Source organism: Nicotiana tomentosiformis, chromosome 2 (genome assembly GCF_000390325.3).
Source record: "Nicotiana tomentosiformis chromosome 2, ASM39032v3, whole genome shotgun sequence".
In the NCBI taxonomy this organism is placed as follows: domain Eukaryota; kingdom Viridiplantae; phylum Streptophyta; class Magnoliopsida; order Solanales; family Solanaceae; genus Nicotiana; species Nicotiana tomentosiformis.
The window spans coordinates 136,393,271-136,420,437 of NC_090813.1; the positions used below are offsets into that span (position 1 = coordinate 136,393,271).

A 27,167-nucleotide genomic window follows, 5' to 3' on the forward strand; every position below is an offset into this window, starting at 1 on the left:
TCCTTTAGCTTAAAATTTTTTTAGTACAGCTAAAGCTAACTCTTGAATCCTCTGCAGGTGCCTCGGAATCAGACAGCTGACACGGAAATTTGTGCATAGCAAATTGCTTGCTCACCTAATCAGAGCATCTTGTACAAAATGAACGTCGGCTCCGCCAATTGAAGTCCTTATAAAACAAACCACCTACTCAATCAATCGGAGCACCCTGTACAAATCGCATGACGGCTTCACCAATCAAAGTCCCGTATAGAGCAAACTGTCAGCTCAATCAATCGGAGCGCCTTGTACAAATCGAACATTGGCTTCGCCAACTAGAGCCTTGTATATAGCAAACTGAAAGCTTCGCCAACTAGAGCCTTGTATATAGCAAACTGCAAGCTTCGCCAACAAAAGCAATCCATAATACCGCTCCATCAATCACGGATGCCGGGACAAACAATCACAAATTACGTGACCAACGTCCTGCTAATCGATGGCCACAACCTAAATTCGCAGTCAAGAGTATCTCTTGGGTATGCTTTTGTTTCCTTTACTATTACTTCGAATGTTTTGGCATTTCGCTCATGAAGCTTTAGGCATGATTATGATTTTAATCAATCACTCCAAAATGAAGGATACTTTATATTTCAGTGCAAAGCTCTCCCAACAAGCTGAGATGCACTTAACAATCCCAACAAGCAGAGAGATTTCTAAGTGCAAAGCTCTCCCAACATGCGGAGACGCACTTTACCAATCAAGTCTCCCAACAAGTGGAGATAATTTTCAAATGCTCTGACAGTTGTGGAATGGTACACAGCCCGGCTAACAAATTAAGTCAGGATCAAGTATCCCATCATCCAAATCAAAAATAATGGCTAGACGGCAGCCAGGCATCATCATTCCTGCATCATTTATATCTCATCTTAATATATTCTGCATTACAATATATTGGTATGCGTGCATTTCATTTGTTTTGAAGGAACAAACACCGTAGCTTGGAATATTTTCTTAGCAGCAGACCGAACTACAATGCTATGGGGACAACCAACGCAGTAGCGGGCCTAAGATCCAATCTCGGGATGATCAGCGAGCTCAAAATTTCGAATCATTCAAACCAAACCGCAAAATTCAAGCTACTATGAGTGACCAATCTTCAGCCTCACCGTATCGTTGCAATATGATACTGGGCAATTCCTGCGAGTGCCGCTTCCCCAAAATCCCTACTTCAGAACTACATGAGTCCTGATCCTCATTAAGCCCGAGGTATGTAAGTAATTCAAATCCAGAATTCAGCTCGATGCCCCCAAATCTTTCTATATTCTTCCTCAATTCAATTCCACAAATTCATCATCTTCATTTCCTACAATATCTGCCTAAAAGTCGGGGCAAAATAGGCTTTGGTTCAATTTCTTTGCCCGAAAACTCTTTTATCGTCTCCGGTGAAAGAGGGGCAACTGTAAACGGTCAATTTCGACCCTCCCTTTTAAAATTAAGTTATTTATACTTAATAATTTACAATAAATATTTTTAAAGTATATTCTAAGTAATGAATACCTATTTCTATAAGTTAATTCAGTATTAGTTTCGAAATTAATCATTTGGTATTAGTATTATGTAATCACAAATTATATTTGCTATTTTAGGATTATTAAAAGGGATTAAAGACCAAAAGGCCACAATTGTAATTATTGAATCAATTATAAAATGGCTGCCTTTTAAATTACTTTTAGCCCAAATACAAGGCCCAATCCGAAATTCCAGTCCAAACACACTTCTCCTTCTGTATTTTGGCAATCCATGCCACTCTCCCTAAACCAATCACAACCTGCCACATCACCTGTCTTAGTCACTCACAGAAGAAATATAAAATCATCTGGGCCGTCCATTCCATAAATCAACGACCCATAATTTTAACCCCATTTTTTTATTTTTAATACACCTACAGATCTAATCCTCACCATCCAAAATTTAACAATCCAACGGCCACGAACTTTTCTCCGAAAATCCTTTTAAACACCAAAATATTAGGACCGTTGATCTATTAGATCAACGGTCCAAATCATTCCTTACTTCGTTAACACAGAGACCAAATAGTCTAACCCGAGCAACCCTAATTCATTTGCATCATCACAGCCACCTCCCCTTTCCCTTTTCTCTCTTATGTCTCTCATCTCTCCAACCTCCATCAGTCACAAGACCTTGCACAAATCCGTGCAAGGTAAAATATATCAAACCACAAACACTCGATTTGCCTCTCTATATCCGCGAATCCTACTGTTATCTTTCTATTTTCATCACCAAATTCAAACGCCCTAATTCTGAAACCCTAGACTCAAAGGTGGAAGCTCAAATCGCCTGAGCTCTGTTATGGTATTTCAAATCAAAGCCTGAAATCACCTCTGGTTTCCTGAACTACGTGAATCCTACTGCAAATTCATTTTTCAATTACAAAATTCAAAACCCTTCAAGTCTGAAAACCCTAGCTTGAAAGTGTAACTTCAAATCGCCTGAATTTTCTCGTGCTCCGTCAAATCGGTGCATGCATGAAGCCTTCTTCAGAAAATCATCATGGAATCCTATACCTGGAGGTCAAATGCAGTGAACTCTGGGATTTAGGATTTGTCTATTATTTCGAAGAACTTCAACATCCAATTACCATTCACTCAGGTAAACCCAATATTGAATTTTCCCTCCGTCTTCTGATTTTTATTCGATTTACTATCGTCATTACCATGAGTCACCTCCATTATCTGATTCAAATTCTCTGAATCCTAGAGCCTTAATGGCACTATAAATAGAAGACTTTAATGCTCTCATCTACCATAACCTAACAAGAGAAAAATCACGTGCTAACTATCTAACACTAAAGAGATACACAAAAAAATAATACTGAGAAGTTTAGCCTTAGGTTTCTCACTGTTTTCCTTTTCCTTTTTGTTGAGTACTATCATCGGTCTAAACTTGAGTGTTATGGGATCTTAAGCAACTGAAAAGAATTCACGTTTGGTCTTCTGCTCTCAAAAAGTCAGCACCTCTTTCACTTTTAACTTTTGTTCGTTTTATTTGAATACTAAAAGCATGCAAAGTTAGGTGTTGTATATTGCAGTTGTACTATGATGTTTATTATGCTAACATATTTGTGCTCTGTTAGTTTAGTGGTTACTTGTGATTAGTTGTATTGCTTTGGGACTTTAGTCAGTGACTGATTAAATCATTAATTTATTCCTGATGATCTTTGTTTCCAACAGTCTCCATGCCTAAGTTATTATATGTTCATGTTCAACGTGAACTTCGTAGCTTTCATTGACCTGCATTAAGCTTATCATTATCTTGTTTCATATTTGTAGTCTTTTGTGAGTTTTGAAGTTGAGTTTATTACCTGATAACCATAACTAAGATAAATCTGAAGATGTTTAAGTTTATAAACCTTGTCTTTTAACCTTAAGCATGAACTCTAAGTGTTTAAATGCTCTCTTTGCTGCTTATGTTTGTTAGACTGTTTCTGAGTTGCCACTATGGTCTTTTATTTTGTTTAGTTGCTATTGTTTCTATTAACCTAATCTTGTTTTGAATTAAACCTCTCTTCTCTTCTACCAGTAGTCCTATTGTATACATTTGCTAAGACTAAGTTATCCTCCCCCATAACATAATCATGGTCCCGTTTTCCCATTTTCTTTGTTGTAAGAACAAATAACTTGTTCAGTGTGACTTGGTTATTTTTTTGATTAGTTAACATCTTCAGTTGCATGCTCAATCTAAAACTTACTTGGTATCATACCTACTGTGGTTAATCTTTTAGGGTTATCATTGATCTTTGAAAATTGGCATGCATTTTGTCTCTTAATATTGTCTTCCCTTTAAAAGGGATTCGGTTACTCTGCTATAATCAAGTAATAACTTGTGACAAACAGAGAAATGCTCATTTTCATATATTAACTTAGACTTAGGATTGAGTTAAACTTATTCGACTGCAATATCTTTCCTTTATCTGTAATTTTTCCTTCTCATGTCATGTTTATCTAATTCTGCAAATGTACAAAGTTTTCCTTCTCTACATAAAATCATTATTGCGTTTGATGTGTTTAAGTAGCTACTTGAATGTTGCATACCACTGTTTAATTCCTGATTTTATACCCTGTCCAGAACCCCTTCAGTCCTTTCTCTGCCATTAATTTTCAACCTAATCTGATCCCTAAAATCTCATAAGGATATTGTCGATGCCATCTAAATTTGATGATTTGTTTGAAACTAACACTACTAGGAGTGTGATTTTGTAGAAGATCTTAGGAATTCCATGTTTTAATCTGGGAATTGGTATGACCTATTCAAAGTTGACCATGCCATATATGTCCTTGATAACCTCTGTATATGTTGAAGTTATTGCTATATAGTTTTGCCTCTCCTTAGAATACTGCTCTATTTTAAACTCAAATTTATGTAGTATGATCATGATGTTTTTGTTCCTCACCGGTATGTGTTTCAAAGTCAGATCTTTATAATTCATGTGACATATGCTTTGTTTGGTATCCAATATGGACTATATATTCTAATGTTAGTAAGGAAAGTATATTGTGTGATAGGTAATACTTTAGAGTTTAATTTACATTGGAAGGACCTCATTGGCACATAAACACGTAAGAAAAGCATGTTGTTAGTGTTTAAGGGTATTTGAGAGTGAGGTCCGACTCTAGGTTGGGATGCCCTCCCCGACACAGGCATTGCCCTGGGCCTTGAGTCCATTGGGAACTTTAAAGTGCCGGGGGATCAAAAGGGGGCATCGACCTTGAGTGGGGCTTCCTCCTTAGCCCTTATTTCATCGACCCATTTAGTTCTTTAGGGCTTTAATGTTCAATGACAAGGAAAGATTTTCAATGTAGATTATTTGCTAAGTAAAGCCACGACATTAATATAATTTCCCACAGTGTTGATTATTTTCTTGTTTCAATTATTTGTTTATATATCTATCATGTGTATTTGAATATACTGAGAATATGGAGTATATTTCTAATAACCTTCTTTTATTATTTTTGGACATGTATACATTTGGGCCTGCTGAATTCATAAGGAATTCAGGCTCAAACCAGCCTTGCTGCATCTTTGAAAAGTCCAATCTTGATATAGCCACGCCTCTCAGATTGCTGGGCCTACCTTACTGAGGTCCAATCTTCAGAGTCCAGTCTTCTCTTTTATTCCTTTCATTACTGCCCATTATTTCCATAACTTAGTTTATTTGCTTAATTATTTTCGCTTATTGCCTTCGCTGTCTCATCGCATTTTCTACCAAACTAATTTTGAATCACCTGAAAACCACAACCGACGATTCACACAGGTCATAATACATCATATGAAGCTACTCAAGACTTCAAACGGCTAAATGGAATGCAAATGTTCAAAACAACCGGTCGGGTCGTTACATTGAGGTACCAGGAACACGACATCGCTATCGCGAATGAGGAGGAGGATTTTTGGTAGCTGATCTTTTGGCCTTCGCGATCGCGAGGGTATTTCCACGATTGCGAAGAAGGGATTTCTCGGCATACTTGTTTTAAATCGAGGCTTTGGCTCCTTTTCACCTCATTTCTTTCATGGGAGCCAACTTTGGGGCAATTTTGGAGTGCCATTTTTATCATCAATCTTGAGGTAAGTGATTTATACACATTGTGAGTTAAAAGCATGGATTATATGTGGATTTAAACATGAAAATTTATGAAAATTGTGGTATTTTAGGAGAAACCTAGAATTTGTATTTTTGGATTTTGACCACGAAATCGGATATGAAATTGGAAATAAATCATATATTTATGTTCGTGGTATTATGAATAATGTTTATCCTCAAACATTTTCGGAATTCGGCCACGTGGGCTCGAAGGTTGACTTTGTTGACTTTTCGGTTGGAGTTGGGAATTGTTATTAATTAATTAATTATGAGTGTTGGAGTATATTTTTATTAATTTGCATGTTGTTTGACTAGTTTCGGATCATTTGGTTGAGGATTTAGAGAGGCATTGGAGCCGGTTATTGGAATTGCAGAGCGAGTTAAGTCTCCTGTCTAACCTTGTGAGGGAAAAACTACCCCGTAGATATTAAATTATTATATGCTACTAGTTGTGGGTGCTACATACGCATGAGGTGACGAGAGTCCGTACGTAGCTTCACCCCGTGCGTACGTAGCTAAAAGTATTTTATGTCCGGGTAGACTTATCATGTAATATTTAAATTATTTGAACTCAATTTGCTAGTTTAATAACTTGGATTTATAATTGAATTGATTCGGGAATATATTAGGCTGAGCTTATTACCTTGAGTTTCTTAGCGAGCTATTTGATAGATGTTAAAAATCATGTTTACTTTATGCTCCCGTGCCTATGTTGTAAACACATGGCTCGTAATTCGATAAGTTTCTTCCTTTCCAGTGGATCGGGCCGAACGCCTTGGCAGTATATTGAGATGCATCTCCAGTTTGCGTCGGTCAACCCTCGGCAGTGTACACACCACTCTAGATCGGGTCGTACGACCTTGGCATAATCGTGCGTTATACCGCTAGCAGTCCGGATATTCACAAGATTCCCCTTCTATTGAGGCGTGGCATTTTATATGGTATTCCTTATCCGTTTGAGATTGCACTTGATATTTCAGATATATTGAGATGGCACATGAGCTTGAGAGATTTATATCGTTAAAAGAAGTTTTTGGAGGATTATGTTAGTTACAGTTTTATCTCACTACTACTGTTGTGCTTCATATTTGTTATGAGATACCATATTGACTTATTGGACCACTAGTAAGTGCCGATATCTACCCCTCGTTACTACTTCTCCGGCGTTAGGATAGATACTTACTTGGTACGCGTTGATTTACGTATTCACGCTACACTTCTGCACTAAATGTACAGGATCTGACAGGTTCATTTGGTGGCCATCTTGGCGCGTAGGCGCAACTGCTGAGAGGACTTTATGGTGAGCTGCTTTCTATGCTACGCACCGCAACCCACAGAGTCTCCATCTTATTTATTTACTTTATCCTTTCTATTTTATATTCCAGACAAATGTTGTATTATTATTGCACTCTTTAGTAGACGCTTATGTACTTGTGACGCCGGATTTTGGGATATTCTAGAATTTGTTTGTGGTTTTGCTTAGAATTGACACACTTTTATTATCTATTCTATTTAAATTATAAGTTTCCATGATCTTAATGCATTAATTTCTTTATCTAGTAAAATTCACAATTTCGAAAATAATATAATGAATAATTAAATTGGTAGTTCACTGTTGGCTTGTCTAATGGCGCGTTGGACGCCATCACAACTTATAGTAGGAATTGGATCGTGACAATATGAACTTAATTTCTATGCGCGGATTAGAAAGTTTATATTTTTTCTCTCACTATCAATTAAAATACCAAAAAGTTAATTGTAGGCAAGTGTCAATTGATTATTAACCTGGAATTAAGGTAGATTTTTTATTATATTAAAATATACTAATAATATAATTTTTTACGTTATCAGTGTATATCCTTGTATATAGGATGAACAACGAAAGCAAAAAAGCATGTCAAAGCAATTTGCTTCACACTTGCAAAACTCCAACTTGTCCAATATCTTAACATAATTTTAAGAAAACATCACATAAGCAGAAATGTGGATAAACTATAAACCAATACGTAAATTGCAAAAATTCATCAGTATTTTCTGAGTGATGTCTGCCAAAACTTTTTGGCTGCTTTTTCTATTGGTCCCCACCCGGATAAATTATAACCATATCTTTTCAGCACGAGCTTATAACTTTGACTTTTTCTAGAATTGATGTCAGTACAATTATTTGTATAGGGGGAAAAAACAGGAGGACACATTAGTTATTGTCCCAATTATCGGTGTATTAGTATAATTTTTGAGATAGTAACTTCTTTCGGAGTTTGCAAAATTATATTCTTTGCGAAATTATATTTACGTCTTTTATTTTAAATTCTTTCTGATAATTATTTCAACATATAAATCACTGATGTAAAATAATTACAATCTGACAATTTACCAAACCTAAATAGAAGATTCTGAAACTAAATTTTATGTTATGACGTAAATAAATTTACACAATCAGTCACTTCTAAGATAATTACAATTAATTATATATGTTAAGCATTAATTCATGATCCTATAAAAATGAGAACTAACCTACCATCACAAGTTAAATTACTCTTATAGTGTAAAAACTCTTTAAGCTGTACTGTATAACTAAAATCCAAATGCTATTTTCTCTGGTTAATTAACCAACGGTTTGCTAATGGTTTACTCATAAAAATAACATTCTCACTCGGCTTAAATAACATTCTGCAAAAACATCTTTCCTCAATGATTTTTTACTACAGTTTCTTAATTTGCATGAACATTTACGTCCAACGCACTTTGATATGGTAAATTAAAGAATAAAATAATGTTATATCTTGTCTTTAATCCTAAATTGCACAATGAATAATTCATCTCTTTCTTATCATGCTTTAGTAATTAAGAATTAACTAGAATACAGAAAATTAAACAGAAAAAAATAGCTTGCTTATTCACATAACTCAATTCAAACAAGTTATTTTTACTATAAAAAAAAACAAGTTGGTAATTAGTGATATCAAGTTGAAGAATGTCATTGTCCTTGTCCTTCATGGTTTGATGGCTGAAAATTATTTGGTGTAAAATATTAATTGGAGGAGAATGTGACATTGATGAGGTGATTCCTGGCTAGCGGGCCTAGGGATATCCACATCCAAAATTTATATATTTGCATTTTGCTGATCATTTCTGGGTCGATTTCATCTTTCTCTTCTCAGCTTCTGGAACTTTCTATATTAATGTGTCTAAGTTCACAACTTCACATCGCTAGCCTACTCAGAGTATGGGTTTGATAATTATTTTCCTTGAATATATCTTTCCTTTGGGAGATTATGTAATTTACTTTCTGTCTGCTTTAAATGACGTTTTTTTTAGTTTGTTTAAGAATGTATGATATGTATATTTTATTTTTAAAAATTTTTTAATTTTAAACTTCACATGAGATACTTTTATGGTCATAAAAATGTCTATGTTATATTTAAAATAAAAAGTTCTAAATATACTTTTAATATGTGCCAGAGTTCTTTTACTTTTTAAAGGACTTAGACGAAAGAAGATATTAATATTTAGACGACTTGAATAAATTAGCAGCGGTGAGTGGTCCTCTGTTTCTGACAATTTGTCGTCAAAAGACTACAATTTTGAACCTTTATGAATTATGATCCTCCATCTGATAGCCGCCATGCCTTTACTGGAAAGTTGTTTCCTCATCTACTACCACTACAGTTTATGTTGATTGGATTTGACAGGGATCCTATGAAGTGTGATATTTGGATCATGTCTTGAAATTTAGGGGATTTAGGGGACTCTAATTCTTTTAAATTAATAATTTATATAATATTTTATAATTTTTTAAAACAAATAATATACAGTTTGGAGCAGACTTACTGTTTAGACCAAATTCATAAGGCAGAATGACCATGGCACATGTACTTGTGCTACTATGTCATGCCGGTCCCCAAACTTAGAAGTTTGCCAATTGAACACTTACACTCATTCAAACCGTGAATAATAAACACTTATGACAGGAGGCTGTCAGTGCGTGTAATACAAACGCCTACATGTTGGACGCCACGTCAATAAAATTAGACCACGTAGGCTCCAAGTCACTTATTATAGCCACATAGAAAAATAAAACGGGAAAGGATTATTTACCCCCCAAACCCAAATTTTTCCCTTATTTTACAATTACCCGCATAGTTAGGGCTTAGAAAGTATCGAACAACAGTGAGTCTCTCCTCTCTTCTCCGTCATCGTTGCCGAAATTTTCATCATCGCAATTGATATCGAAGTTTGTGGGGTAAGTTTCTTCACCTGTTCTTTATATTTTGTCTTTATTGATCTTCATTTCCCTCAATATATGGGGCTTTTGCTCTGTTTAGGATTTTTAGGGGAAGACTGGGTTAGGTCATAATTGCTGTTTAATTTTCCTCAATATATGGGGCTTTTGCTGTGTTTTATTACATGTTGGAGTGAAACCCATTTTTAATGTAGTGTCATGCATGTAATGGCATATTTGGTTATTCCGTTTAGTTTTTGGTTTTTTTTTGTCAAAGCAGAATTTTATCTTAGGTTTATGCAATACTTTTGTGAAGTTTGTTGGGTCTCCTACTTGTTAGTGGTTCACCAGAGTATTTTTGAATATTATAGGATATTGTAGGGACGAAAAAGGAATCTTGAAAGTTTTTTTACTTAAAATATCTATCTTTTTTGTTGGTTTGTTTATGGATTTGTGTAAAGGTGCAACTTTTGATAACAAATAGTCATTGATAACTCTGTTTTTTTGGTTACTTTGCAGGTATGAGAAGAAAATGGCTTCAAGCCTAATTAACCTACAAATCCACCACAATGGTAATTTTGTATCGAACCCTGACCTAAGGTATGCAAATGGACTACCTTGTCCTCAATTAGTTACAGTTGATGTTGATGAGCTGCATATTATGTTGTTTCACAAGTTTGCTAGGGACTTAGGATTTTTAGAAGTTGATTTTGTTTGGATGCAAAGTTAACAAAAAGGGTGGTTATTACATTTTAAAAATAGATGCTGATGTATTAAAGTTTCTTAATACATTGAAAGATGGTGACTTTGTTGATGTTTGTATTGTCCATAAAATTAGTGATCCTATTCTTGTTGAGGACATAACTGAACTAGACCCCACTATACAAACACATGGGCATGACAGTGGGTTAAATGCTAGGGCTGATGTGTCACCTCCCAACAATGATATAAATAGGACTGAAAATGACAAAGATAAGGGTAAAAGGGCAGATATAAATGGAGAGATAGAAGAATCAGATGAAGGTAAAGGTAATAACTTCTCATCCTATCACCTTCAAACATCAGAATCTGATTTTGATGAGGACTTTGATGATTCTGAAGAGTCTGACTCACTGCTTGAGATAGATGAGAACATTGAAGAGTGTAGTGATTTGGAAGATGACTTAGCTGAAATTAGACAGTCTAAACTCAATAAAAAGAAGGATGCCCAAGTAAATATAGATGAGATACCATCTGGTCCAGTTGATATAGATTCTGGTTTTTGAAGATATGTATAAGAACAAAAGGGAAAAATATGAAGGGAAACTAGGAGGGGATGACTAGTATTTTGATAGCTCAGATCCAGGTAGTGAGTGTAGTGATGATGAAAGAGAACTTGTTGACACTGATGAAGTAAGGGATGCACCAGCTAGGAATCCAAGTAAGAAGGTCTACTTTGACACAAGTTGCAAAAAAATATTATTTGAACTGTATATGATATTTGAGAATGTTGTACAATTTAGGGAGGCATTGTAGACCTATTCTATTCAAAAAGGTATGAACCTTAAATTGAAACCAAATGAGAGGGAAATGGTTAGGGCAAACTGCACAAAGAAAGGTTGTCCATGGCATATTCTTGAAAGGTGCAAGACTCTTGGACATAACAAAAAAGGATATCCATCAGTAATAAGTATTAATGTTCTTTGTGGTCATTATCAGATGAATTCAATTACTAGTGTTTGTTTTGTTATATATATGCAGAGAAACCAAGGGGAAAAGGCTGGAACTAGTTCAGTTGGAGGTGAAACTACTGAAAATGCTTCATCAACAGCATCAGGTGGAAGGGCTGGAACTAGTGAAAGTGCATCAACAGTAGCAGCTGGAAGTGCATCAGTAGCAGCAGCTGGATTAGCAGCAGCAGCTTCAACTATGGAAAGTGGCACCTTCACTCAACCAATTACTGATCCAAACACACAATAATCAACTAATGTTGCTGGAGGTCCAAAAAAAAAGACCAATGAGCCTAGAAGAGGTAGTCCAAATGCAGGGTCTAAGAGACCAAAGGCAGCAGTATGTGTTGTATTATTTGATTCAAGTGGCACTATGATACAGAGGGTAAATATTTTCACTTAATTACACAATCAACATATATGGTTTACTAGATGATCCCTCACTCACAATTTTTTATCTTTGTGGAGTCTGGAACTACTGACAGAGTAGTACACAATCTCTGCAGTTACACAAAATTTTACATCAACACAAAATATCTAGTCTAAACCCAAGAAATAAGAAAGTACACTATCAATCCTAAACACATAACATAAGAGCTAACATTAGAACAACTACAACTGCAATTATAATAGCAGCAACTCTGAACTTCGACCTTACTTGTCTTCTCTGACAATGGCATCGATCACTCTTCTTAATAAAAATCGCAAGAAGAGTCTTGTAGTGTTCTTCCTCAACCGCAGGATCAACCCATCAGAAAAAGCCACAACCTTCACCAATCTCATATCTTCGGCAGCCTATGAACCTTCTTTCAGGATTGGTGGGTGTTCGTGACATTTTACGATCTGCAGCAAGTCCACAATAACACAAAGGTTCCTTCTTCATTGCTAAAGGAGAAGACGCGGCAGTAACTTATTTCTTGCCGGAGAAGAAGAAAAAAATCGAATTTCAAAAGAAAAGGAGATGGAAAAAATTGATGGGCAATGAAGAATCCCAGCAATTTTCTTTTTATTTTGCACTGTTGAAGCTAACAAAGAAAGAAGAAGGCATCAGATTTGGATAGAAATCAGCTTATATAATGTTCAACAATGGAGAATAAGGTAGAAAGAAGAAGATGGTTGTTAAATAGGCCACATTATTACCGTTAGGGCCTTCACGCCCCTTACAAGCGTATGAATCACGCACTAAAGCCAAATATAATACATAGAATCAGCCACGTAGGATAAGCGTTTATTATTCACGGTTTGAATGAGTGTAAGTGTTCAATTGGCAATCTTCTAAGTTTGAGAACCGGTATGACAAAGTGGCTCAAGTATAAATGCTATTAAGGCTATTCAGCCAATCCATAAATTAAACTCCGCCGGTACTTGGATCTTTGGTCCTAAAAAACAGGTAGTGAATATTATGATCACGCAAATGTTCACAGATAGGTTTCATCCCTCAATGTTGTGGTTCTTAAATTAAATCTGCTGACCCTACTTGGCTAAAGAATTGACAATCATGTTTGTTTGTTTCTTGTTTTTTTTTCCCCTTAAATTAAAATAGACTCTCATGTCATGTCCCTTTGAAACCGCACGCATTAGACTTCTGTTCCGTTTGATTCAACAAATTATTTATTGTTTTTCCAAACTTTCTGGTTCCTATAAAGCCCACAAATAAATGGTTTTTACTCTGTACAATTCAACAAATTTTCCTCTCTAAAACTTGTCCTAGCCAGTATTTTAAAAATTCTTTTTCTCTCTTTTCTGAAATAATAATATCTCTAATGGATAGATCACAGCTTCATATTGCTATACTCTCAAGCCCTGGAATGGGTCATTTAATCCCAGTTCTAGTCTTAGGCAACCGATTAGCCGCTCACTATAACATCAAAATTACAATTCTTGCTATCACAACCAGCTCTTCTTCAGCAGAAACTGAATTTCTCAAGAAATCCACTCTCACCAATGAGAAAAAAACCATAGAAATAATTCCCATTCCTTCAGTCGATATTTCCCACCTAATAAATTCCAGCACTAAAGTTTTCACTCAATTACGACTAATGGTGCGCGAAGCCTTGCCCAAAATTCATTCCACTATAGCTTCCATGACTCGTCGTCCAGATGCTTTAATTGTCGACATTTTTTGCACACAAATATTGCCAATTGCTGAAGAATTTAAAATTTCTAAGTACGCGTACCATCCAACTACTGCGTGGACATTAGCGTTAGCTATATATTGTCAAGTTTTTGACAAAGAAATTGAGGGTGAATATGTTGATCTTAAAGATCCTTTGAAAATTCCAGGTTGCAAAGCACTGCGACCTGATGACGTGGTGGATCCGTTGCTGGATCGGAGTGATCAGCAGTATGAAGAGTATGTAAAGCTAGGAATGGAATACGCAGCTTTTGATGGAATCTTGATTAATACTTGGGAAGATTTAGAACCTGAGACTATTAAAGCACTTCGAAATAATGAGAAGTTGAGATCGGTACTAAAGATGCCTGTTCTTCCAATATTTCCAGTTGGTCCCTTGAGGAGAACAGTTGAAACAACTGAACGTGATGAGGTAACGCTAATTGTTTTTTTAAATATAAAAAATAGAAAAGTATTTTTCATTAAGATGAAACTTGAAAGTATGGCGTCCTTTCGTCCTAATGAGTTAAGTTTTTCTTCCCAATTAATTGTTGTTTACTTTGTATAAAAAAGCTAGTACCTTCTAATCTTTCATGTATTATCGTTAATTCGTTATCTTCTCTATTTTTCTCCAATACATTCTTTTTTTTCCAGAGTCATGCACCTAAAATCAAAAAAATTCTTTCTTTTTAATTAGAATTTTCCACTATTTGCTTAGTGCAATAATTTAAAAGGCTGTATATATTGTCCAGTAAAGCTATTTGCTTTCGATCTCATAGTAATCTTGCTAAGAAGATAAAGCAAATATCACTTTTGCTAAAAATTTTACTCATTTAACATACTTCAACCCTAAATCGTTTGTGATATTTCTCAAAGGATGATCACTAGACAATCAAAATCTTCAATCAGTTCTACATATATTGAGGGATTTATTACTATATTTCTAGCCTAAGCCTGTACATTATTTGTGTTCTTCGTTCATATTTTCAAAATAGGTTCAATGTAAGACAAGCAAAATCTTAACTCAGTTCTATATGTACAGTGTTATTTAACTTGTTTCAATTCATTCATATTTCTCAACAGGTGATTCAATGGTTAGACAAGCAAAATCATGGGTCAGTTCTATATGTATCTTTTGGAAGTGGTGGAACACTTTCAACTCAGCAAATGACCGAGCTTGCATTGGGTTTAGAATTAAGCCAACAGAAATTTGTTTGGGTTGTACGTCCCCCGTTCGACGGTGATGCAGATAGTGCCTATATGAACTCTACCGGAAAAGAGACACGTGGCATGTCGGGATACTTGCCGGAAGGGTTCTTAACTAGGACTAATGGGATGGGCTTAGTAGTGTCTCTGTGGGCCAAACAAGTCGAAATTTTGGGCCACTCATCCGTGGGTGGATTTTTGACTCATTGTGGATGGAATTCAACAGTGGAGAGTTTGACAAATGGGGTTCCTATGATTGCATGGCCACTATATGCTGAACAAAAAATGAACGCTGCCATGTTGACGGAGGAGCTAGGGGTGGCGATTCGGCCGGCGGTTTTGCCGACGAAGGTGGTGAAGAGAGAGGAGATTGAGGGAATGGTGAGAATGTTGATGCACACAAAAGAAGGAAAGACTATAAGGGAAAAGGCTAAGAAATTAAAGATGAGTGCGCAAAATGCACTAAGTGATGGAGGTTCATCTTACAATTCCATTTGTGAGCTTGTGAAGGACATTCGAAGTAGATTGTCAGTTATTTCTTTGTGAAATCTTTTGCTTTTTTCAAATAAATTGCCTTTTAGGCATGGAGGACAGGAGTAATTGATAAACGACCGTTAGCAGTGTATTAATAATGATATTTAATTTGTTAATGAATTTTTACACAATTCCGAATTTAATATTGAATTAGATGATAGTAGTTTGACTTGACACAAAGTTTAAGATAAAAAAAATGAATACTTTGAAACATGTGGTCTTAAAAACTTAGGGGGCAAAAGTTTTGTTGGGCCATAATATTTGTGTGACTATAAATAGGGATGTACATAGGTCAGATTGGTTCTGATTTTTTAATTATCAAATCAAATCAGTGATGTCGGGTTTTTAAATCTATAAACCAAACCAAACCAATAATGTCGGATTTTTCAATCTCGATTTTTTTCGTGTTTTTCATTTTTCCGAAGTTTTTTCGGTAAAGTCTTCATAACACAAAATATGTAACTTGTGCACTAAATATTTCTTAAGTCCTAGTAAGATACAACTATATAATGTATTTTTTAAGAAAATAACACAATAATATGAGATATGTCATAACATTATACTAAAATATTCAATAAAAAATGTAATAAAATTGCATAAAGCAAATATTGTTAATTAATAAGCCATAATAAAAATTAACATCATCTAAAAATATTATAGAGGTCATGCTAAAATAATATAGCTAATAAGTACTATTAATTACATAACAAAAAAGATAAACTAAGTTACGCATTATCATTATAAATCAATGAAAAACTAAAACATAGATATCAAACACTATCATTATTCCTAGTGCTGAATTGAATTTCTTTTGTTAGTATTAGTATTGATTTAAACTTTTTTTGAGTTACTACATTTATGGGCTATAAAATTTATTTACCATTCCAGAATGTTAAGTCCAAACTTGAAGTAATACGTTAAAAGATAAAAATGTGAAAAGTTTAAGAAATATTTATAAATTACATTACAATAAATATTTATATATATAAAATATTTTTAAAAATTGTATAATTGTACTATTGTATTGGTTTGGTTTCGGTTTGACATTTTTAGTTAAAACCAAACCAAACCAAACTAGTTATGGTCGGGTTGGTTTTTCAATACTGAACTAAATCAAACCAAACCACAATCGGAGTTTTTTTTCCGGTTTGACTCGGATTATCGGTTTGGTACGGTTTATGGGTTTTCTATGCACCCTAGCTATAAAAGCTTCTTATTAAGGTTAAATGTAACGATCTGATAGGTCATTTTGTGTAATTACGTCCCGTTACCCCTTTTATTGCTTCACACTTGTGTGTTTATGCTTTTATGAAGTGCGGGTTTGTTAGTTTCATTCCAGGATGATTTCGGGTTGATTTTGACCCTTGATTCTTGACTTAGAAGTTTAAATTTGAAAATATTGAACAAACTTTGACTTTTGTAAAAATGACCTTGAAATTGTATTTTTATGACTCAGATAACTTCGTATCGTGATTTAGGACTTAGGCATATGTTCGTAATTGATTTTGGAAGTCCGTAGGTTGATTTACCGAAATTTGGTAATTTAAAGTTGAAAAGTTTAATCATAGGTTGACTTTTAGCTATCAAATTTGGAATTAGATTTTGGGACTTGGAATAGGTCCGTTATGGTATTTAGAACTTGTCTGCAAAAATTGGTGCCGTTTGGAGTCCCTATAATAGGATTCAGATTCTTAGTTGTAACTCTAGAAGTTCTTGAAAATTTCTTTGAAATTCATGCGCCTTAGAGCTCAATTCGTAGTTTTAGATGTTATTTTTGTGTTTTGATAGTGCGAGCGAGTTCGTATGATATTTTTAGACTTATGTGGATATTCCCGGTGAGTTTCAGACGCTTAGCAGAGTGTTGTTGGAATTAAAGTTTGCTAGTTTTTCTACACAGGCCTCAGATCTCGCATTTGCGAGTTTTTGATTCGCATTTGCGAAGGTAGGCCAAGTCTGCTGGGTTCGCATTTGCGATAAGTACCTGGGGAGAGCTGGTTCGCATTTGCGATCTACATGGTCACATTTGCGGAGGTCCAAGGTTCGCAATTGCAAACGTTTCATCGCAATTGAGATGACAGCAGAGATGGAAGGGCCTGCACTTTTGCGAGTGCTTCTTTGCATTTGCGGGGTTCGCAATTACGAACCCCATGTCGCATTTGAGACATTTGCGACTAGACAAATAGCTGAGAGACGGGAATTTTGAACTCATTCTCCCAATTTTTGAACCCTAGACTCAGTAGGAGGCGATTTGGAAAAGGAGATTTTCACCTATAAACCTTGGGTAAGTGATTCTAATCTATTTCTCATCATATTCCATCAACATATCTTAGATTTTAATATCAAAATTATTTGAATCAAAGTAGAAATTTGTGAAACTTTGTCATATTTTTAAAAAATAAGAAATTGAGTTTTGAAAGTCGATTTGAACTCGGATTTTGAAACTAATCGCATATATGAACTCGTGGGGTCATGGGTAGACGGAATCTACCATTTGACCGGTTTAGGCTACTTAGACTATCTCCATGCTTTAATTGAAATGCCATATTATGTTATAAATTCTCATAGTCAAATTATCCTTAATTGTGTGGACTATCCTTAAATGTCTTAGTGGACTTGTTTAGTATTTGTTCAATATCCTACTTTCTAGATTGCTCCATGCTTTAGTTGAACTTGTTGTCTTCTTTATTGTTACATGCTATCTCTTCAATTTTAATTATCACTGTTGAAGTTATTGATCGTGTTATCTCATTCCATATTGATTTTTGTTACTTTAAGTAATTGTTCATGTTATCCCTTTACTTGTTGATTTTCGTTATTTGAGACTCATCGTTGAATATTATCTCTTTTATTGTGAAGTTAGTCTTATCTAATATTGTGGTTATACCTTATTTCTCTCATTGCTGAGTTATTTGGTGTTGAGGTTGTGGAAGTCGTTAATACGTCTAGGCGATGTTGGTTATTGTTGAAACATCTATCTTATTGAGCATTTTTCATCCATTGTTGTTGTTGATATTCTTGCATATGTTGTGGTGGAGCCATGGGCTATTGTTGTAGAAATATTGACATTGTTGTTGTTGGCAAGTTGTGATATATGGGCACTTGTGGTGCGAATTGTTATTGTGATATGATATTGACGCACATACAATGGTATAAGGCTTGGGTTGATGTGCATACAGAGGTATTAGGTGGGACTTATGTGCATGTTGCTTATAAGGGAACAACGTAAAGTCACGCGACATCATAAGGTAGGCTAAAGTGCGTGTAGCTATTACGGAAAAAATATTTTCAAAACTTATTTTCAAATGTAAGGCTCACACGGCGGTATAAGAAAATGTTGTGATTGAAATTGAGAAAAGTGATTACGAGGCAGTACCTCGGTTGTGATTCTTAATTATACGAGGCGGTACCTCGGTTTTGATTTCATTATACATGAGGCGGTACCTCGTTGCAATACTTGCTATTTGTTTGATGTTGCAAGGTGTTTTTGGTCGAAAATATATCTTGTTGTGTCATTCCTTATTTGTTCTAGCAGTTCTTGTCAGTACATGATCATTGTGTCACTTTAGTTGCTTCTTTACTGTTATATCTATTGTGGGCTTCCGGTACTATTTCTTGCAATTATCTTTCCGTATTAGTTGTTTCTTCACTTTCCATTACATATTCGTATTGCAACTTCATACTGTCTATTTTATATCCTAGTAGGTGTCTTGACCTCGCCTCGTCACTACTCTACTAAGCTTAGGCTCGATACTTACTGGGTACCGTTGTGGTGTACTCATACTACGCTTCTACACATCTTTTTGTGCAGATCCATGTACGTCTGCTCGTGCCGGTCGTTAGAGGATTGTTGTAGCTCCTGATTGGGAGACTTCAAGGTATACCTACTTTACGTCCGCAGGCCTCAGAGTCACCTTCCCTATTTTACTTCCTATTATATTTTCTTTCAGACAGTGATGTAGTAGTACTCTAGATGTATTATGTAGAGCTTATGACTTAGTTCCACCGATTTTGGGGTGTGTATTGTGAGATTCTATTTTCAGAAGGTTTTTATCTTTTATTCAGTTGTTTTTCAGTAACTTGTTAATTTTTATATGTTCAGTTATTATTATTTGTTAGGCTTACCTAGTCGTAGAGACTAGGTGCCATCACGACATCTTAAGAAGGGAAATTGGGGATGTGACAAGTTGGTGAGCCCTAGGTTCATAGGTGTTATGAGTCATAAGCAGGTTTAGTAGAGTCTTGCGGATTGGTACAAAAACGTCTTCGAGAGGCTACAGAACAGTTAGAAAAACTTCACTTTTTTGATTCCATATCGTGCGAATTGGATGATTTTGAAAACTAAATATTTGACTTTCTATTCTCTCATAGATGGTGAGGATACGCACTGCAGGATCCGACGATCAGACACTTGCACCCCCTAATAGAGCCGCAAGATTTTGGGGCCGAGGCAAAGGCTGAGGACGGGCATGTGGTGCAGTTAGATCACCTACCCGAGTTACGACAGAGGATCCACCAGTAGTACCAGTCGGGGGACAGACACCCATGGTGCCTATTGCCACCCCAGCACTTATTGAGACCCTCGTATAGTTCTTGAGCATGTTCGATACCTTAGCTCAGGCGGGGTTGATCCCACTTGAACCAGCCACCTCTCAGGCTGGGGGAGAAGCACAGACTCCCGCGGCCCGTACCCAAGAGAAGCGGGTCCAGGTTAATCAGGTCCCAGAGTTTATACCGGCTGTACCTATTGCTTCGGTTCTGCTCATGGCTAGGGCAACAACATCTGAGGAGGAGCAGCTTAGGCTCGAGTGATTCAAGAAGTACCACCCTCCTACTTTCAGTGGTTTAGCTTGAGAGGATTCACATGGCTTTCTTGAGGGGTGTCACTGTATTCTCCACACTTTGGGCATTGTGGAGACGAGTGGGGTTGCTTTTACTACGTTCCAGCTAAAGGGAGTCGCATATCAGTGGTGGCGAGCGTACGAGATGGATAGCCTAGCCGAGGAAGCTTCACTTACATGGGTCGGTTTTTAGAGTTTTTCTTGGGAGAGTTTGTTCCTCAGACCCTCCGGGATGCTTGGCGCGCGGAGTTTGAGCGGCTGTGCCAGGGTACTATGTCAGTGTCAGAGTATGATGTCCGATTTAGTGATTTGTCCAGGCATACACCGGCCTTGGTTGCTACGGTCAGATAGAGAGTCCGTCGATTCATCGAGGGGATCAACCAGAGCATTAGATTCAACATGGCTAGAGAGTTGGAGTCAAACACTCCGTATCAACATCTGGTTGAGATTGCATGTAGGTTGTAGGGTATGCTAGACCATGATAGAGATGATAAGGAGGCCAAGAGGTCTCGTGGAATGGGAGGATTTAGTGGTGGTCACGTGATAGCTACAACCCACCATGGTAGGGTCTATGTGAGCCATCGAATTCACTCAGCACTTCCAGCTTCTAGTGGTGCTCCGATTGTATCGAGGTCCCAGGTTGCACACTTTGCTCAGCCACTTTCTAGTGCACCTCCTGCACTGGGTGCCTTCAGTGGTCAGTCTAGCCGACCAGGCCCGCGCCAGTCCCAGCCGCCACACCCATTGAGAGCTTATTTTGAGTGTGGTGATACCAACCACATGGTCAGAGACTGCCCCAGACTCAAGAGGGGTGCACTTTCCCAGACTCCTCAGGCTCCACGGATTCAGTCAGGTCCGCAGACTTCTCCAGCCATGATTGCTGCCTTAGTTGCTGCTCCACCCGCACAACCATCTAGGGGTGTGGGACAGGCAGGTAGAGGTCACCCTAGAGGGGGAGGCCAGGCCAGATTCAATGCTCTTCCGAATAGGACATATGTAGTTGCTTCAGACTCAGTCATTATAGGTATGGTTCCGGTTTTCCATAGAGATGCGTTAGTCTTATTTGATCCAGGATCCACTTATTCACATGTATCTTCTTACTTTGATCCGTATTTGGATATATCACGTGATTCCTTATGTTCTCCTATTTATGTGTGTATACTTGTGGGAGATTCTATTATTATGGACCATGTGTATCGGTCGTGTTTAGTTGTCATTGGTGGTTTTGAGACCAGAGTTGATATGTTGTTACTTAGTATGGTTGACTTTGATGTTATCTTGAGCATGGACTAGTTGTCGTCTTATCATGCTATTCTTGATTGTCACACTGTGATACTGGTTGTGCCAGGTTTACAACAGTTAGATTGGAGGGGTGTATTAGATTATGTTCCTAGCAGGATTATCTCATTTCTAAAGGCTCAACGGAGGGTTGAGAAGGGATGTAATGCTTATCTAGCCTTTGCACGGGACGTCAGTGCTGATACTCCTACCATTGAGTCAGTTTCGGCAGTGAGAGACTTTCTAGATAGATCTTCCGGGCATGCCACCCAATAGGGATATCAATTTTGGTATTGACCTGTTGCCGGACACTCAATCCATTTCTATTCCACCATATCGTATGGCCCCAACAGAGCTGAAGGAGTTAAATGAGCAGTTGCAAGAGTTAATTGATAAGGGATTCATTCGGCCTAGTGTGTCACCGTGGGGTGCTCCGGTCTTGTTTGTAAAGAAGAAGGATGGTTCTATGTGCATTCGTATTGATTATCATCAGTTGAACAAGGTTATAGCGAAGAATAGGTATCCATTGCCAATCGTTGATGACCTATTTGATCAACTACAAGGTGCTAGAGTATTCTCGAAGATTGATTTGCGGTCAGGTTATCATCAAATAAAGATTCGGTATCCGGATATTCTGAAGACTGCCTTTAGGACTCGGTATGGTCACTACAAGTTTCTCGTGATGTCATTTGGGCTGACCAATGCCCCAGAAGCATTTATGCACCTGGTCAATAGTGTATTCTAGCAAAATCTTGACTCATTCATCATTGTGTTTGTTGACGACATCTTGGTGTACTCTCACGATAGGGAAGATCATGAGCAGCACTTGCAGATCATGCTCTAGACCTTAGGAGAGAAGAAGTTATAAGCAAATTTCTCAAAGTGTGAATTATGGCTAGATTCAGTGGCGTTTTTGGGTCATATGGTGTCAAGTGAGGGGATCAAGATATATCCGAAGAAGATTGAGGCGGTGCAGAGTTGGCCCAGGCCGTCTTCAACTACTGAGATCCGGAGTTTCCTTGGTTTAGTAGGGTATTATCGTCATTTCGTAGAGGGCTTCTCATCTATTGTTGCACCTATGACCAGATTGACCGAGAAGTGTGCTCATTTTAGATAGACCGAGGAGTGTGAGGCGAGCTTTCAAAAGCTCAAGACTGCTTTAACTACAACCCTCGTGTTGGTGTTACCTATAGGCTCAGGGTCTTATATTGTGTATTGTGATACATCACGTGTTGGCCTTCACGCGGTGTTGATGCAAGATGGTAGGGTGATTGCCTACGCGTCTTGACAGCTGAAGACTCATGAGAAGAATTATCCAGTCCACGACTTAGAGTTGGCAGCCATTGTTCATGCATTAAAGATCTGCCAACATTATTTGTATGGTGTTCCTTGTGAGGTCTTTACCAACCACCAGAGTCTACAACATCTGTTCAAGTAGAAAGATCTTAACTTGCAGTAGTGAAGGTGGTTAGAGTTACTTAATGACTAGGATATCATTATTCTATATCAACCCGGGAAGGCTAATATGGTGGCCGATGCCTTGAGTCGAAAGGTAGAGAGTTTGGGTAGTTTAGCATATCTAATTATAGCAGAGAGGCCATTAGCATTGGAGGTTCACACCTTAGCCAACCAGTTTGTTAGACTGGACGTTTCTGAGCCCAATCGAGTTCTGGCCTGCGTGGTTTCTCGGTCTTCTCTATATGACCATATTAGAGAGTGTCAGTATGAGGACCCCCATCTGCTTGTCCACAAGGACACAGTTCAACATGTCGATGCCCATGAGGTTACTATTGAGGATGACTGTGTGTTGCAGTTGCAGGACCGGTTATGTGTGCCTAATGTCGATGGGTTGCGTTAGTTGATTCTTTAGGAGGCCCACAGTTCGCGGTACTCCATTCATCTGGGTGCCGCTAAGATGTATCAAGACTTGAGGCAACACTATTGGTGGAGGAGGATGAAGAAAGACATAATAGAGTATGTAGCTCGGTGCCTAAATTGTCAGCAGGTGAAGTATGAGCATCAGGGACCGGGTGGTTTGTTTCAATGACTTGAGATTCCAGAGTGGAAATGGGAGCGTGTTACCATGGACTTTGTTGTTGGGCTCCTACAGACTCAGAGGAAGTTTGATGTAGTATGGGTGATTGTGGACAGGTTGACCAAGTCTGCTCATTTCATTCCAGTAGTGACAATATATTCTTCAGAGCAGCTGGCTCAAGTTTATATCTGCGAGATTGTCCGACTTCATAGAAGTTCATATTGTGTTTCTGGAAGGCTGTACAGCATGAGCTAGGCACACGGGTTTAGTTGCATACATCATTTCACCCTCAGACATACGGACAGTCCGAACACACTATTCAGATATTGGAGGATATGCTTCGCGCATGTGTTATGGATTTTGGTGGCACTTGGGATCACCTCTTGCCACATGCGGAATTTACCTAAAACAATAGCTACCCGTCGAGTATCCAGATGGCTCCGTAAGAGGCTCTATATGGGAGACGGTTTCATTCTCTGGTTGGGTGGTTTGACCTGGGAGAGGCTAAGTTATTAGGCACGAATCTGGTTCGAGATGCTTTGGAGAAGGTTAAGATGATCTAGGATCGGCTTCGTACATCCCAATCTGGAGAGAAGAGCAATGCGGATTGAAAGGTTCGCGATGTTTCATTCATGGTTAGAGAGCGAGTCTTGCTCCGAGTTTCACCCATGAAGGGTATGATGAGGTTCAGGAAGAAGGGCAAGTTAAGCCCCAAGTATATCGAACCTTCCATGAGAGGATTGGAGAGGTGGCCTACAAGCTTGACTTGCCACCTAGTTTGTCTGCGGTTCATCTGGTGTTCCATGTCTCTATGCTCCGAAAGTATTATGGTGATCTGTCTCATGTTCTAGACTTCAGCATAGTCCAGTTGGACGAGGATTTGACTTACATTGAGGAGCCTGCGGCTATCTTGGACCGGTAGGTCCAGAAGTTGAGATCAAAGGCTATTGCTTCAGTGAAGGTTCAATGGAGGGGTCATCCTATCGAGGAGGCAACTTGGGAGACCGATCATGACATGCAGAGTCGTTATCCTCATCTATTCACCACTTTAGGTATGTCCTTATGCACGTTTGAGGATAAACATTTGTTTTAAGAGGGGGAGAATGTAACGACTGGATAAGGAGTTTTGCGTAATTGCCCTTTTATTGCTTCACACTTATGTGTTTATTCTTTTATGACTAGCAGAGTTGGTTAGTTTCATTCTAGGATGCTTTCAGGTTGATTTGGATACTTGATTCTTGACATAGAATTTTAAATTTAAAAATATTGACCAACTTTGACTTTTGTGAAAACGACCCCAAAACTGTATTTTTATGACTCTGATAGCTTCGTATCATGATTTCGGACTTGAGCGTATGCCCGAAATTTATTTTGGATGTCCGTAGGTTGATTTGCCGTAATTTGGAAATTTAAAGTTAAAAAGTTTGATTGTAGGTTGACTTTTAGCTCTCAAACTAGGAATTGGATTTTGGGACTTGGAATAGGTCCGTTATGGCATTTAGAACTTTTCTGCAAAATTTGGTGCCGTTTGGAGTTGAATTGTAAGGATTCTGACGCTTAGTGGTAACTCTAGAAGTTCTTGAAAAGTTCTTTGGAATTCATGCATTTTAGAGATTAATTCGTAGTTTTAGATGTTATTTTTGTGTTTTGATCGCGCGAGCGGGTTCGTATGATATTTTTAGACTTGTGTGGATGTTTAGTTTGGAGCCCCGAGGGCTCCGGTAAGTTTCGGACGCTTAGCGGAGTGTTGTTGGAATTAAAGTTTGCTGGTTTTTTTTTGCACAGGACTCAGTTCTCGCATTTGTGAGTTTTTGGTTCGCATTTGCGAAAGTAGGCCATGTCTGTTGGGTTCGCATTTGCGATAAGCACCTGGGGAGAACTTTTTCATATTTGCGATCTTCATGGTCGCATTTGCAGAGGTCCAAGGTTCGCAATTGCGAACATTTCATCGCAATTGCGATAACAGAAGAGATGGAAGGGTCTCTGCTTCTGCAAGTGATTATTCGCATTTGCGACATCTACGGCTGGACAAATGGCTGAGGGACGATATTTTTGAACTCATTCTCCTATTTTTTGAACCCTAGACTCGGTAGGAGGCGATTTGGAGAGGGGATTTTCACCTACAAACCTTGGGTATGTGATTTTAATCTATTTCTAATCATATTCCATCAGCATATCTTAGATTTTAACATCACAATCATGTGAATCAAAGTAGAAATTTGTGAAACTTTGTCAAGTTTTTGAAATATAAGAAATTGAGTTTTGAGAGTTGATTTGGACTAGGATTTTGAAACTAATAGCATAAATGAACTTGTGGGGTCGTAGGTAGACGTAATCTACCATTGGACTCGGGTTTTGACCGGGCGAGCTTCGGGTTGACTTTTGTTGGCTTGGAAAAAGTGTAAAGATCTTAATTTTATCTATTGCAATTGAATTCCCTAGCATTGTTTGATGATATTGAGTTTGATTTTGGTTAGATTTGAGCTGTGTGGAGGCAGATTTGAAGAGAAAAGCTATTTTTGAGTGTTGAATTGGGTTAGTTGAGGTAAGTGCCTTGCCTAACTTTGTGTGAGGGAACTACCCCTTAGGATTGGTATTGTTTGATTCAATTGTGCTAAGTGAAATCCGTGTACGCAAGGTGACAAATAGGTACATGAGTTGTATGTAGTATTTGGCCTGTTTAGGCTACTTAGACTATTTCCACACTTTAATTGAAATGTCATATTATGTTCTAAATTCTCATACTCAAATTATCCTAAATTGTGTTAGACTATCCTTAAATGCCTTAGTTGACTTGTTTAGTATATTTTCTACATCTTACTTGCTAAATTACTCCCATGCTTTAGTTGAACTTTTTGTCTCCTTTATTGTTACATGCTATCTCTTCACTGTTAATTATCATTGTTGAAGTTATTGTTCGTGTTATCTCATTCCATATTGATTTACGTTACTTGAAGTAATTGTTCATGTTATCACTTTACTTGTTGATTTCCATTATTTGAGACTCATTGCTGAATATTATCTCTTTTATTGTGAAGTTAGTCTTATCTAATATTGTGGTTATACATTATTTATCTCATTGTTGAGTTATTTGGTGTTGAAGTTATGGAAGTCGTTAATACGTTGTGGCGATGTTGGTTATTGTTTAAACATCTATCTTACTGAGCATTTTTCATCCATTGTTGTTGTTGATATTCTCGCATATGTTGTGGTGGAGCCATGTGCTATTGTTATGGAAATACTGACATTGTTGTTGTTGGCAAGTTGTGATATATGGGCACTTGTAGTGTGAATTATTATTGTTATATGATATTGACGCGCATACGACGGTATAAGGGTTAGGGTTGATGTGCATGCGGCGGTATAATATGGGACTTATGTGCATGATACTTGTAGGGGAACTATGTGAAGCCACGCAGTGTCATAAGGTAGGCTAAAGTACATGTAGCTATTTCAGGAAAACTATTTTCAAAATCTATTTTCAAATATAAGGCTCACACGGCGGTATAAGGGAAGATTGTGATTGAAATTGAGATAAGTGAATATGAGGCGGTACCTCAGTTTTTATTTTATTATACACGAGGCGGTACCTCATTG

General features: G+C 37.4%; 2 protein-coding genes across 2 annotated transcripts; both read left to right on the forward strand.

Annotated features, from left to right (window-relative positions):
* Nucleotides 1–13,223: 13,223 nt before the first annotated feature.
* LOC104114378 (anthocyanidin 3-O-glucosyltransferase 5-like) lies at nucleotides 13,224–15,562 on the forward strand. Its single transcript, XM_009624805.4, has 2 exons — nucleotides 13,224–14,112; nucleotides 14,763–15,562. The coding sequence occupies exons 1-2, from the start codon at nucleotides 13,330–13,332 to the stop codon at nucleotides 15,429–15,431; spliced, it is 1,452 nt and encodes a 483-aa protein (XP_009623100.1). The 5' UTR covers nucleotides 13,224–13,329; the 3' UTR covers nucleotides 15,432–15,562.
* A 7,498-nt stretch (nucleotides 15,563–23,060) lies between these two features.
* On the forward strand, nucleotides 23,061–23,393 carry LOC138905664 (uncharacterized). The gene has a single exon (XM_070194186.1). The coding sequence runs from the start codon at nucleotides 23,061–23,063 to the stop codon at nucleotides 23,391–23,393; it is 333 nt and encodes a 110-aa protein (XP_070050287.1).
* The last annotated feature ends 3,774 nt before the right edge of the window (nucleotides 23,394–27,167 follow it).